Here is a 14,790-nt window from a genome sequence, read left to right as displayed (position 1 = left end):
GAAACGAACGAAAGTACAAGCAACGAAGAGAGTTGAAAGAATTTGTCTTCAAATAAAAATAGCCTGCGTAACATAATGGCTAACCAAACGCCAGCCAAACTATAAATCTAAATTCGTTTATTATATCAAGAAACAATTCTAAATTCGCAGCCATTAGCTCGGTGTCACCCACGAAGAGTAACTTTTCTATCGTGGGTGACACCGATTACCAGGTCTCACCACGTGGAGGTTGCTGCGAGTGGAGACCCGAAGGGAGATAGATGGAATCAAAGTTCCATCGATCTCCCTTTTACATTCTTACAAGCTAGGTTACTAAACTAGAGAGATAGAAGGAAGCAATGCTCCTTCGATCTTCTAGTTTAGTTGTACCAAGTAATTATTTTATTAAAAAAAGGAGTGAAGCTAAATTGTGGGATACGCGACGCGACGCGATGCTGAACCGTGCAGCAGATCTTCGGATCGAATCGACACTACCCTTGGTAGATTGATTTCTATTTCTAGAAATCGATCTGTCATTGGCAGGCGACTGGATCTTTCGGACAAACTGGACGGCCGATCACATGTTTCGTTCGACGAAACAGCGGTGATCGAAGCAAGAAACGGGAGAACGAGTCGAGAGAAGCTACTTGTTAAATAATTACTTGGCAATATCGGGAGACGCATACAATAGGGACTTAAAATTAACGTCGAAGCTCGAGTCAAGTCAAGTTGAAGCTAAAATTCGGACGATTGAAGGAAACAAAGTTCCTTGACTTAGTTGTACCAAGCAATTATGTGGTTAAAAAGAGGGATGAAGCTAAATCGTGGGATACGCGACGCGACGCGATGCTGAACCGTGTAGCTGATCCGAGGATCGAACCTACTGCCCTTGCTAACTCGATCTCAACAAGAAAACAGAGAACTGCAACTCCGAATCGAGGTCTCCATTTCTCCAACGCACCCCGCCGGGAGCCCGAAGGACCCGACTTAGGCTGTCTGACAAAGAGAGAGTACCTGAGACAGAGTCGACTTCCGCTGGAAGGTATGCGTTTCCGCAGAATACGGAAACTCCACACCTTCCAGCGAAGTGCCGTTTTCTCTCAATCAAGCTTACCAAGGGAAGGCGATTAGATCTTTCGGACCAGATACACGGCCGATCACATGTTTCAATCGATGAAACAGCGGTGACCGAAGCTAGGAACGAGGGAACGAGAGAGGAAGCTACTTGTTTAATAATTGCTTGGTAGGACGCGGAAATATGTACAATAAAGAAATCTTCGACGTTAATTTTAAGATTCGCGACGAAGCTTAAATCTAATCGACTTAGAATTAAATGTCCCTCGGCGGTTGTGGCGTGCTCCCTCGATGTCCCTGCGAATAACCTGAAACTAAAATTGATACACATATTAGTGACATACGAAAGGAAATTTAGTAACCATGCAAACTAGACGAAATTGATGTACCTAAAAGTGAGAATCTATAAGATTCTCGATGCTAGACCTACCTAAGGAAATGTACAAAATTTATACATGTTAGAAACAAAGTATTCTACCTATACTCGTGTAACGAGAGTGTAAAGTCGAAGTAAGATAGCAAATGATGACAAAAATTGTTCGAAGAACCATACAAACTTCAAAGACGAACAGAAACAGAGATTGAAAATCCAACGCAGAATTGAAAATCCAACGATGAGATCAAAGAATGAAAATACCCAGGAATTAAACAAAGTATTTTAGTGAAATAGAACAAGAATAAAAATCTTATTCTAATTAGTGACATCGAAATTCATGAAATAATATGGAAACAAGAATGGTACATGGTCCAACACAATTATGCCAATTCAGAAAATAAGTCAGAAGTAGAAATGGAGGAGGAAAACGTAACAATCAAATAAAACCAGACAGTAAAACAACATTAAATTCTGACCAAACAAATAAAATAAACTGGTCAGTTTTGTGATAATAATAGAAATAAGTAAAGTGGGCTTACTACTTGTTGAGCATTAGTTACCATTACCAAGGAAGCAGCACCAACGGTCCAGCTGTAACATAAGAAACGATTCGTAATTTAGCAAAAGCGTTAGACAGTTCCATGACGTTGAATTGGTATCAGACGACAAAATAGAAGTGGGGAGAGCAATTTTAAATAGTTCTTACCAGTGGTCATCACGGTCCGGCACTGGTCAGTAGTGGTCAGTAGTGGTCAGTCGTCGGATCTCCACTGGTCAGCACTGGTCAGTAGTGGTCAGCTCTGGTCAGTAGTGGTCAGCCCTGGTCACTCGTGGTCAGTCCTGGTCCCCCCAGTGGTCAGCGCTCCACGAATGGCCTGACGAAGGCCCGCGAGACCCGAGTCCCCTGGATGCTCCAGGGGTACTGAAGAATTTGTCCAGCGGTAGTCTTCAAGTAGGGAAGTCGAAGAGTGGGGAGACAGTGTCAACGTGAAGAGTCAAGAACCGTTAGGTCTAGAGAACAATGCTATTTCCATTGGTCCCACCTCTTGACCATTTCTGGATCTCCACTGGACCACTGACCTTGATGTCAACCTCACTGTTGACCACCAGTGACCATAAGCTAGCCATTAATCGACCCATTGAAACCATTACTAAGATCAAAGCCTTCTCACGAGGAAAAAGAATTGTTCAAACTATTACATTGCAATGTTAAATGATGACATAATTTTATTTATATTTTCTTTATTCTCCTCTGAGATACAGACCAGTCGATGTTTGCAAATGATCGAAGATCGCAACTTTGCACTCCAGAAAGGAATGGGGGGTGGAAAAGTTATTTACATTTCGACGGACTCGTCTGTCCCACAGGTGTACCTTGCGGACGAAACTTGTAGCTAAGCCACCGATTCGAGCACGGTGTCAGGTAAATCGACTAGAACTTATGCACATACCTAATATTTGCATCGACGACTCCAAAGGTCCGACGGAAAATTTGCTAGTTCGAAATTGTTCGCGGGACCGAGGAGAGTCAATGTCAATGTTAAATAGAGGGAAACGAACGTCTGTCTGGTCGTGTAATCCAAAACTCACACGAGATTGCTTTCACACAGTAATTAACCGCCTTCAGAGGGAATCTGTTATGCTAGAAACGTAGCAGCACGTTTGGTGTAAAAATTTATTTGAAGCCAATAAAAAATAATATTGCACGATTTTTATGGTTCAGATTTGTTGAAATAATAGCCAACAGAATTGGAAGCTTTGGCAGGATCAAAGAGTTTCAATTTTCCGGAATAAAATTTAATAAACAAATGACCTGATCAAACACAAAAATCTCAAATATTTATACACGCATGTACGTTTAAATAAAAAATAATATCGCACGATTTTTATGGTCCAAATTCAAATCTCAATTTTCCGGAATAAAATTTAATAAACAAATGATCTGATCGAGAAATCTAAAATCTTCACGTACGTTTCAGGAGAAAATAAATTTTAAAATCGATTGTTTCGAAAGAGGTGACGTGGAATTTATTTTATTTTGCCTTTAATAAAATTCTAGTGTCCCAGTTTTTTTTTACGTTTAATCTAGAAGTGTTCCCCCGAGTCTGGATAACGGTTGAATATTTCTTTGCCGATAATCAGGACGCATAACTCGACGATCGAGATCGCGGAATCGAAACATTGGAAGTCGTGCCGCGTACGAATGCAATTCCAAGGAAGAAACGGTTGAAATTATTTCAATTTCCGGCGCCAGTCGTTCTTCCCCGTCGACTCTGCGTTCTTTTTTCGACGTTTCTTGCCGCGAAACCGGGGAGGGGGTGGAGGTATTCGTGCACTCGAGATAAATATAATCGCGCGTTTCGCAGAAGCTGTCCGAAGCTCGAACCGCGAAACCATGCACCGACGTTGCCTCCTATTTTCTGCGACCCTTTAATTAATACCTACACAGTCCGATAAATAACCGCAGCCTGGTAAAAATTGAAACAATCATCTCACGGCTACAAATCTTTTTCGAGAGGTATTTTTGTTCGAAAGATTAAAATTCCCTTCCATTAAACCTTCATTTCTATAAAACAAATTTCTATATTGCAATCTTTTATACTATTCTTTGAAATCTGTATGAAAATTGACACAAATCTTAATTTTATATAAATTTTTAAAATGTACTGTGAAGTGTAACACTTTACCGACTGGTAGCCTGTCAATCGGTAACATAGGTAACCTAGGGTCTACCGGTAACACTTTACCGACCAGTGTCGGTAACATAGGGTACCGATCCAATCGGTAGCGGTCGGTAAAGTGCCATCGATTGACCCTATGTTACCGGTTGGCAAGTACTAGCGTCGATAAGTGAGTTAACAGGCTACCTGTCGGTAAAGCGTTGAGAAAACAGAACTCGAGTGAACAAATTGCTAGTTTAAAGGGAATGGAATAATTCTACACTTGTGGTTTTCTGTAGACAACAAATTTATTTATTTTACTATAAATGTACAATGTTTGTCGGTCAATAAAAAATCTAACGAACTATAAAAATATATAAAAAAAAATAGAGGGTTGAGGGGTTAAACGAGGGAAGAAGTAGCCATAAAAATTGGACAAGTTATTCGAAAACACGACCCTTGAGGGACCACCAGGCGAGCTGTGAACGCGTTTAGGTGGTAGTATCGTATTATCGTTCGTGGGGGGGGGGGGTAGCTGGCAACCCTTTTCGCAGTGAGTGATCCCGAAACGAGATCGCCACCAAAAGCCACGAGATTTATGCCCCCTCGCGGTCTCTCGTTACTTCCTGTTGAACCGTCGACTCGCCTAGGATCCTCCTTTCTCCGTTTCTCCGGGAGTGAATATTTATGAAAGATGTAAATAACGACCGGTAGAGGGGGGATAATTTTCTCCAGAGATCCGAGCTACTCTTGTTTACGGGCCAAACCGTCGAATCGGACGTCTTTCCACGCTAACCTCTTCGCCCTCGTTCCTCACTCGCATCCCACGCAACAGACGCCATTGTTCTGGACTCGAAAATATATATTTTTGGAATTATTCAACCCATCCAGATAATGGAATCTATAGTTCAAGCAAGTAAAATTAGCATTCTACGTTGATTTACTATCGTGGGACTCGACTTTTCTCATTCGGGGATTCAGTCGAATAGATCGAAGGGATGAAATTCTTTTTCGAATTATTCTACCCTTCTAGATAATAGAATCTGTATTTCAAGCAAGTATAAGTAATGTTTTACGTTGATTTAGTATCGTAGGACTCGATTTTTTTCATCCAAGAATAGATCGAATACATCGAAGGGATGAAATTCTTCTTCGAATAATTTAACCCTTCTAGATAATAGAATTTCTATTTCAAGCCTATAAAAATAATGTTTTACGTTGATTTAGTATCATAGGACTCGACTTTTTTCATCCAAGAATAGATCGAATACATCGAAGAAATAGATCGAAGAGATAAAATTCTTTTTCGAATTATTCAACCCTTCTAGCTAATACAATCTCTATTTCAAGCAAGTAAAAATACCATTTTACGTTGATTTATTATCATGGAACTCGATTTTTCTCATTCAGGGATTCGTTCGAATAGATCGAAGAAATAGTTCGAAAAAATAAAATTCTTTTTCGAATTATTCAACTCTTCTAAATAATAGAATCTCTATTTCAAGCAAGTAAAAATAGTATTTTACGTTAATTTACTATCATAGGACGCGATTTTTTTCATCCAAAAATAGATCGACTACATCGAAGAAATAGATCGAAGATAAAATTCTTTTTCGACTTATTCAACCCCTCTCGATAATAGAATTTCTATTTCAAGCGTATAAAAATAATGTTTTACGTTGATTTACTATCATAGGACTCGATTTTTTTCATCCAAGAATAGATCGAATACATCGAAGGAATAGATCGAAGAGATAAAATTCTTTTTCGACTTATTCAACCCCACTCGATAATAGAATTTCTATTTCAAGCAAGTAAAAATAATTTTACGTTGATTTACTATCATAGGACTCGATTTTTTTCATTCAAGAATAGATCGAATACATCGAAGGAATAGATCGAATGGATGAAATTCTTTTTCGAATTATTCAACCCTTCCAGATAATAGAATCTCTATTTCAAGCGTATAAAAATAATGTTTTACGTTGTTTTACTATCGTAGGACTCGATTTTTTCATCCAAGAATAGATCGAATACATCGAAGAAATAGATCGAAGAGATAAAATTTTTTTTCGAATTATTCAACTCTTCTAGATAATAGAATCTCTATTTCAAGCATATAAAAATAATGTCTTACGTTGATTTAGTATCATAGAACTCGATTTTTGTCATCCAAGAATAGATCGAATACATCGAAGATATAGATCGAAGATAAAATTCTTTTACGAATTATTCAACCCTTCTAGCTAATACAATCTCTATTTCAAGGCTGTAAAAATAGTGTTTGACATTTATTTACTATCATAGTCGACTTTTAACATGCAAAGATTCGTAGGAATAGATCGAAGAAATAGTTCGAAAAAATAAAATTCTTTTTCGAATTATTCAACTCTTCTAGATAATAGAATCTCTATTTCAAGCAAGTAAAAATACCATTTTATGTTGATTTACTATCATAGAACTCGATTTTTTTTATCCAAGAATAGATCGAATACATCGAAGAAATAGATCGAAGATAAAATTCTTTTTCGAATTATTCTACCCTTCTAAATAATAGAATCTCTATTTCAAGCAAGTAAAAATAGCATTTTACGTTAATTTACTAGCATAGAACTCGATTTTTTTCATCCAAGAATAGATCGAATACATCGAAGGAATAGTTCGAAAAAATAAAATTCTTTTTCGAATTATTCAACTCTTCTAAGTAATAGAATCTCTATTTCAAGCAAGTAAAAATACCATTTTACGTTGATTTACTATCATAGGACTCGATTTTTCTCATCCAAGAATAGATCGAATACATCGAAGGAATAGATCGAAGATAAAATTCTTTTTCGAATTATTCAACCCTTCTACATAATACAATCTCTATTTCAAGGTTGTAAAAATAGCATTTGACATTTATTTACTATCATAGTCGACTTTTATCATGCAAAAATTTGTACGAATAGATCGAAAACATAGTTCGAAAAAAATAAAATTCTTTTCCGAACTTTTCAACCCTTCTACATAATACAATCTCTATTTCAAGGCTGTAAAAATAGCATTTGACATTTATTTACTATCATAGTCGACTTTTATCATGCACAGATTCGTACGAATAGATCGAAAACATAGATCGAAAAAAGATAAAATTCTCATTCGAATTATTCAACCCTTCCAGCTAATACAATCTCTATTTCAAGCTCTCAAAAATAGTATTTCACGTTTATTTCCCATCACACTCGACTCTTCTGATCCACAGAATAGATCGAAGAACCAGATCGAAAGTAGATAAAATTCTCTCGAATCTTAGAAAGCTTACAACGCTTTAAAAAAAGGATTTCTCGTGGGCGGGGGGGCGGTACGTAACGGTGCTTGCATTAGAAAAAATCGTATCTTTACGAGAATGCACTGCCCCCCTCCCCCGGACAGGAAGTCGCGAGGAGACGTCGAATCCTTGGTAAGCACGAAATCACTTTAGCGAAATAGGTGTACGGGGAATCGCCTTCGTCGGATTACCAGAAACCCGCCCCTCGGTCTGCACCCTCTTATCCGGCTTCTCCTCTCCCTTTTTCACCCTCTGCTTGCGCCTTTTACGCCGCAAACCCCCTCGCGCTGGCTCGTCGAAAGAGTCTGCAATGAATCTCGAAGTTAACAACTTTTTCACCGCGGCCAAAGGAGCTCCTACCTCGCCACCCCCCCTCGAGCTGGAAGGGGCTGAAGTCCGAGAACAAGGAATACGGGGGTTAGGAGGGTTGCTGGGAGGTTCCGCGTGAGATCGATCCGTCCTGAAATTCGCGATCTATTTCGTTGCTCTCGAAGAGATTGCGTCTGCATTGCTCGTGTTATCAGAGCCTTTTGGCCCGGGGGGTGTGTACCCTGGCCGTTTGCTCCTCCGTACGTGCGGAACCCCGCCGGAGTCTGTCTGTCTGCGTGCTGCCGCGTCGGGTGGTAGGCTCGCGCGATTGTGTGTGGACAGAGAGGGAAGACAGAGCGGTGAGGGGCTCGAGGGGGTGGGTCTGCGGGTGCATTACGCTGATTGCTGGTCGCGGCCCTCCACGGAGAACACAGAACGAGAAGGTGGAAACGTGGAACGAAGACGGAGCCAGGCCGGCTGCGGAACCGACAGGAAAGAGGAAAAGGGAATAAGGGCCGTTCTCCACCGTTAAGTAAGTGAACGTACGCTCCCAGCCGGGCCAGACCTGGATTTTAATCCTTTAAATGAATGACGCCCCCGCGACGGTGACTTGCACTCTGATCCTCTTCTCGTCTACCCTCCAAAGGAGACTAACTCGCTACCAACACTGTTTTTCTTGTCGCGTTGCCCTTTCCGGGGTGGCTCGTGCTAGGTACAAGTTGGAGTTGTTCAGGGGTTGTTGTTGCCACGGGACTTCCGGCAGCCTCATCCCCCTGCAATGTGTATCTAGCAAGCCGAGGTCAACCCAGGAACAAAGTGTATTTTTCAATTGTAACGCCTGGGTACACATCTGCCTTTCGGGTGTGTTTTATTGGGGATTGGTGCAGTTAAATTTTGTGGGTTGGATTCGGTGGGGATGGAAGTTGCAACTGAGGGGTTGGTTTTTGTTGTTTTTAGAGGATGGTTGGAAAGTTGCTTTTATGTTGTAGCTTTTTTAGAACGTGTACTTTCTTTGGCTCAAATATATTGTGAGGGCTAGGTTTATTGTGTTGGGGTTGAAAGTTGCACTTGAGGGGTTGGTTTTTACTATTTAGAGGGGCGTTTGGGAAATTCTGTTTGTATTATACTTCTTCAGAACTTGATATACAGGGTGTTAGGCCACTCGTGGGAAATATTTTAATGGGGGATTCTAGAGGCCGAAATAAGACGAAAATCAAGAATATTAATTTGTTGATGGAGGCTTCGTTGAAAAGTTATTAACAATTAAATTCAAAAATTTCAAATCGTTCTGGAAAAATTATTTTCGGGTGTGGGGGTTAATTAGAATCATTTTTGGTGAATAGACGTACCCCCGAAATCCTACGTACTTTCGAGAAAAAAATTCGTGAAGGTACTGAAATTTTTAGACGAAATTAAAAAATTTTAAATCATTCTAAAAAAATTATTTTCGGTTTTGGTGATCAATTATAATCATTTTTGGTCAATAGACATACCCCCGAATTCTTGCCCACTTTCTAGAAAAAAATTCGAGAAGGTACGGAAAATTTTAGACGAAATTAAAAAATTTCAAATCATTCTAAAAAAATTATTTTCGGTTTTGGTGATCAATTATAATCATTTTTGGTGAATAGACATACCCCCGAATTCCTACCCACTTTCGAGAAAAAAATTCTTTACCGAAAATACAATGTCTGACCAGACGTTGATCTATTCTCCTGAAATTTCATGCGAATATTTAAAACGTCATAACTTCTGAACGGATTGGGGGATTTTAATGTTTCACGCGCCAAACAACGTGTATTTTGGTGAAGAATATGTAGAAATCGTAAAAATATTAGAAAACTTGTTCCTTGATCCCGTAAAATGAGAAAATCCCCATAAGAGTGATCCAATTTTCAAACGACCATAACTTTCACAATAGTGAATGGATTTCATTGAAATTTTTTTCTGAAGTAGAGCTCATGGGTACCTACGAAAAAGCATTAAACAAAATTTCTGTACAACGTCAAACAAATTAATTAAAAATGGAAAACAAATTTTTAAGAAAAATCGACAGGGGGTAGGTGCCTATATTTTTCGGCGAAATTGAAAAATTTCGAATCGTTCTGGAAAAATTATTTTCGGTTTTGGTGATCAATTATAATCATTTTTGGTGAATAGACATACCCCCGAATTCTTGCCCACTTTCTAGAAAAATATTCGAGAAAGTGTGAAATTTTTCGACGGAAAAAAAAAATTTCAAATCATTCTAAAAAAATTATCTTCGGTTTTGGTGATCAATTACAATCATTTTTGGTGAATAGACATATCCCCGAATTCCTACCCACTTTCGAGAAAAAAATTCTTTACCGAAAATACAATGTCTGACCATAGCGTCGATATGTTTCACTGAAATTTCATGCGTATGTTTAAATCGCAATAACTTCTGAACGGATTGGGGGATTTTAATGTTTCACGCGCCAAACAACGTGTATTTTGGTGAAGAATATGTAGAAATCGTAAAAATATTAGAAAACTTGTTCCTTGATCCCGTAAAATGAGAAAAACCCCATAAGAGTGATCCAATTTTCAAACGACCATAACTTTCACAATAGTGAATGGATTTCATTGAAATTTTTTTCTGAAGTAGAGCTCATGGGTACCTACGAAAAAGTATTAGACAAAATTTCCGTAGGACGTCAAACAAATTAATTAAAAATGAAAAACAAATTTTTAAGAAAAATTGACATGGGGTAGGTGCCTATATTTTTCGGCGAAATAGAAAAATTTCGAATCGTTCTGGAAAAATTATTTTTAGTTCCTGAAGTCAATTACAAGCATTTTTGGTCAATAAACATACCCTCGAAATCCTACGCACTTTCTAGAAAAAAATTCGAGAAAATGTGAAATTTTTCGACGGAAAAAAAAAATTTCAAATCGTTTTGGAAAAATTATGTTCGGTTGTGGGGGTCAATTACAATAATTTTTGGTGGATAGACATATCTTCGAAATCTTGCGCATTTTCGAGAAAAAAATTCAGAACGAGCGAAACTTTAAACATTAATAACTTTTTAACGAAGCCTCCATCAACAAATTGGTATTCTTTATTTCCCTCTTATTTAGGCCTCTAGAATCCCCCATTAAATTTTTCCCAGGGGTGGTCGAACCCCCTATATACCAAATCACTCATATCTGAGTTGAATATTAATTTTTAAAATTAAATATTGAAAGAAATAAACCTCCACTACTCTCGAATTTTAACAGAGGCCTAAAAAATAATTTCTATAACAAATTGTGCCAGTTTCCAAATTGTCTGAAAGCGAAGTATTCTTTTTATAAACAATTTAAGAAATTTGGTGTGAGAATCGATACATTTGGGGGGTGTTTGATGTCCAAAATGGAGTACAATCCAAAGAAAACTAAATTGAATTGGACGAATAGGAGTTTTTGGATCTCCAATGGAGTATGAAAAATCAAAAGACAGGTCAGAAGGGGTTAAGACGCTAATGTCTTTGTATAATAATTGCGTACGCGTACGCTTCGTCTCGCGATGGCGGACGTCAACGCGCTGGCAACTCATTATTCTTCTTGTCCTGGGGGCGCTTGCCACCCCCTCGCCCGCGCTCTGCGCGAATAATCATCGCGAGGACTCCCGTTGTATTATTGTGTCCTCCGTTGAATGATAAACTGCACGCGCTGGAACTGTGTCGCGTTCATTACTAATATTGTGTGTTCGAATGTAGACGAAAAATCGCGTTTACCTAGTGTGCGTCTCTCCTCTCGATAATGGAAGCTAGCGGGGGGATCGAAAATGAAAAATGAACGTTTCACAGTCTACCAAAATTTAAAGAATCCAATAAACAATATTAATTCCTTCTTTGCCTTGTCTAAAAAATTATTAACACGATTTTCCCTGGGTTTCCTAGATCCGCTGTTAAATTTTTGCGTGTAATAAAATTTCTCTGAGACACTCCAAAGTGTCCTTCGAAACTGCATAAAATTTCTATAATAAAATAGAGAATGTATTTTTGTCCCTTCCAGGAAGCAAAATTAATTGAAAAAGCCAAAGAATGGCGAGTAACAATGACCAGAAGTAACGAAAAGAGTCCTAACTCAGGGAGGATTTCCATGGCGGGTGCCAGTTGGCCAGGGATTACGGAGGACTCGTTACCGGGCTAATAGCGTTAAATGACGAACGAGATTTTTCCGGGTAGAGGGGGTTGAACCGTAAAGGGTCGAAGCTTGGAGCAACGTGATCCAGTTTTGCGCGCCAGGGTAATGTACAAGGGAGTATTATAACCTCGATAACCCAAGAGGGACGAAAACGGGCCTCTGAAATGTCGGAAGGGGGATGGCGTCGCGGGGGCGGAACGAGAGAATAGATTATATGGGCACCCGTGGAGGATCGATCCTTGAATTACGGGCTACATTATGACTGGGGAACTTGCTAAGGCCGGCACTTTCCTGCCAGCGAATTAATCTACGCCGAAAGAAGAGCTGCACCAGGCCGATGATTCATTTCGTAGGAAACGCGAGCGCCCTGCAGCCGACGGGGGTTGGGGAAAGGTTGAGAGGATTCCGGTAACGAGGAACGATCGACCGTCTCTTCCGTCGATTAAACGATCGCGCAAAACGCTGACATACGCCCCCGGCCATCGTCTGCTCGGGATCTGTTGGGCCCACCCCCGATTTACAGCCCTCCGCTTTGCATTTTTCCGGAGGCTCCATTTGAGACGGTGATAAAATGGGTCGAAGAGACCATTTTCACACCCCCTCTTTACCAAACTCCCCATATTTCGAATTGGAACCAACGATCGCTACCAAAAACAGCATTGGCCGTCGATAATGCATTGTGTACCCAAATATAAACACCACCTTGTACGAAAGTATAAATTTCAAAGTCCTCCAAGACGGTTCGAGGGTGTCTCTGTTTGATTTTCGTGAATTATTTCAGCCCATCGGCATGCACCTGAAGAAGTACGAGTGGGTGGGCTCCCCCGACATCGGGGACTGTTCCCTGTGGGTGAGATCGGCCACCCTGGAGTTCGACGACGGTCTCTGGCAGTGCCAGGTCACGGCCAGTGACTTCACGACGCAGGACGCGTTGGCATCCGAACCGGCGAGGCTGGTCGTCAGAGGTAACGCGACCGTAATTTTTACAATTCAACGTACGAATAATACGGATAATGCATTTGAACGGGAAACGATCTATTCTGGACTGTCTTAGTTCGGTGGGCAAATTGCAGGTGCACGTCAAAGCAGCTCCGTCGCTTTTCATCGCCATTATTCCTATTGTACGGAGATTACGCTAAAATGAAAACAATCGAGTCCTCGAAGCTTCAGTTTTTCTCGCGAAATAATCGAGATTCTGCGTGAACAATTCTCTAGCCGGTGCTTTTCGCAAATCGACGGGGAAACGCAATTTTTCCTAGGATAAACGAATTTTCGAGGAAATCGATTTCGAGCTATCCGACGAGGCTCGATTAACGGGGTGGACCCCCACCGTCCATTATTCGTTATTTCTACTTGCGTCGGTCGTAAACACGTTTGTGTATTATCCGTACTCCGTCTATGTTATTATTTCCCATCTAGCGCTAGTTGAAACAAATATCGCGCCACCGTCGATGTTTACAGTCACCGACACGCGCGCGGACGACTAATGGACGGACACGGTTCCGTGTTGGCGCACAATGGCACGCGTGTGTCGCAAAAATTCACAAATTAATTCCCACGGCAACGGACTCGCGCGGGGGAATATTTTATTCCGCGTTTTCGATGCACTTTTCGACCCCATTGTGCCTCGAAATTGTTACGCCCTATGTGTTTTCTCATGATACAAAAGGCCAATCGTGTGCGAATTAACCTTAATCGTCGTGGGATATTGGCGTACGTCCTGCTTAAATCACTCGTGAGGTTTGCAAGTGTATTTATGCAACGCGCATTATGACTCTCAAATGGTAACATTTATTGTGCACCACTTTACCGACTGGTAGCCTGTCAGTCGGTAATATAGGCAACCTAGGGTCTGCCGGTAACACCAGTTACCGACCAGTGTCGATAACGTAGTGTTATCGATCAAGCACTAGCGTCGATAAGTAGGTTAACAGGCTACCTGTCGGTAAAGTGTTGAGGAAACAAAACTCAAGTGCACAAATGTTGCTAGTTTAAAGGGAACGGAATAATTCTACACTTTTGGTTTTCCGTAGACGACAAATTCATTTATTTTACTACAAATGTACAGCGTTTGGGACGGAACAATGACCAAAATGTGGTGTCGCCCAGATATCCGGCCACAAAATCGGACAAATTAACACTGCGCTAATTTTCTGGTTCCAGTCAGCCCTCAGCGACCGCAGATAGAGTACGCGGGTCATCTAATTCTACCCGGCAGCAACGTGACAGCTCGAGCAGGTGAGATCGCTACGCTCACTTGCACAGCGCGGTATGGGAATCCTTCGCCTCTAATTAAATGGTTCGTAATCGTTGCACCGTAGATTCTCTCTACTACTTACCGTTCGCCCGACGACCCCTCTCGCGGACCTTTTCCCCTCCTCGTGCAATCCGGGACCGTCCTAAAACGAAACGGAACGCCTGTCGATTAATTCCATCGGGTCCACGGGCGATTCTCCTGCGAAAACCTGGCGGACTTTGCACGAGGAAGGGCAGACTCGAAGGGTTTTTAAGGATCGTTCGAACGCGTTTCAGCTCTCTCTCTCGCTCTCTGTCTCGATCGTTTGAAACTCCTTTCCGAGATTGATTCGATTAACCCGCTTTCCAGAGTTGATTTCGTTTCGCGGACTTCGGACAACTTAATCCCGGCCCTGTCTTTCGCGCGAGGGTGGCCACCCCTCCTCCCCCCGCCCGGTAATCGAACGATTACCACTGTAATTACTTCGAGCTACCTGGGAATCGAGCTTTTTCGACGGTATCTCCGGGCAGCCAGGTTATTTTTAATATCTCTTTTTCGAGCAGAACAGTCGGTCGAGTTAGCTTTTAATTCCGTGCCTGGATGTTCTCGCGAAATTACTTGGGAGTTAATGGTTCCATCGAAGCTTTACTGCGGGTCGAACGGGCGGCATAAATTGGGGGAATATTTCTTCAAT

At 40.8% G+C, this 14,790-nt stretch overlaps 1 protein-coding gene across 7 annotated transcripts in view; it reads left to right on the top strand.

The window, feature by feature from the left end:
* LOC143348884 (kin of IRRE-like protein 3) overlaps nucleotides 1-14,790 on the top strand; it is a 339,595-nt gene that overhangs the window by 282,716 nt on the left and 42,089 nt on the right. For 5 of the 7 annotated variants that reach the window (XM_076779587.1, XM_076779593.1, XM_076779588.1 and 2 more), the window contains exons 3-4: nucleotides 12,642-12,825; nucleotides 14,024-14,159. In XM_076779587.1, the coding sequence (XP_076635702.1) occupies nucleotides 12,642-12,825; nucleotides 14,024-14,159 (320 nt within the window). Of the gene's footprint in view, nucleotides 1-8,149; nucleotides 8,241-12,412; nucleotides 12,566-12,641; nucleotides 12,826-14,023; nucleotides 14,160-14,790 lie in introns of those variants that run through there. The other 2 variants (XM_076779592.1, XM_076779591.1) reach the window with 2 other exon arrangements.

Source organism: Colletes latitarsis, chromosome 12 (assembly GCF_051014445.1).
Source record: "Colletes latitarsis isolate SP2378_abdomen chromosome 12, iyColLati1, whole genome shotgun sequence".
Classification (NCBI taxonomy): domain Eukaryota; kingdom Metazoa; phylum Arthropoda; class Insecta; order Hymenoptera; family Colletidae; genus Colletes; species Colletes latitarsis.
Note: the sequence above shows the minus strand (reverse complement) of the source record. Positions and strands in the feature narration are given on the sequence as shown.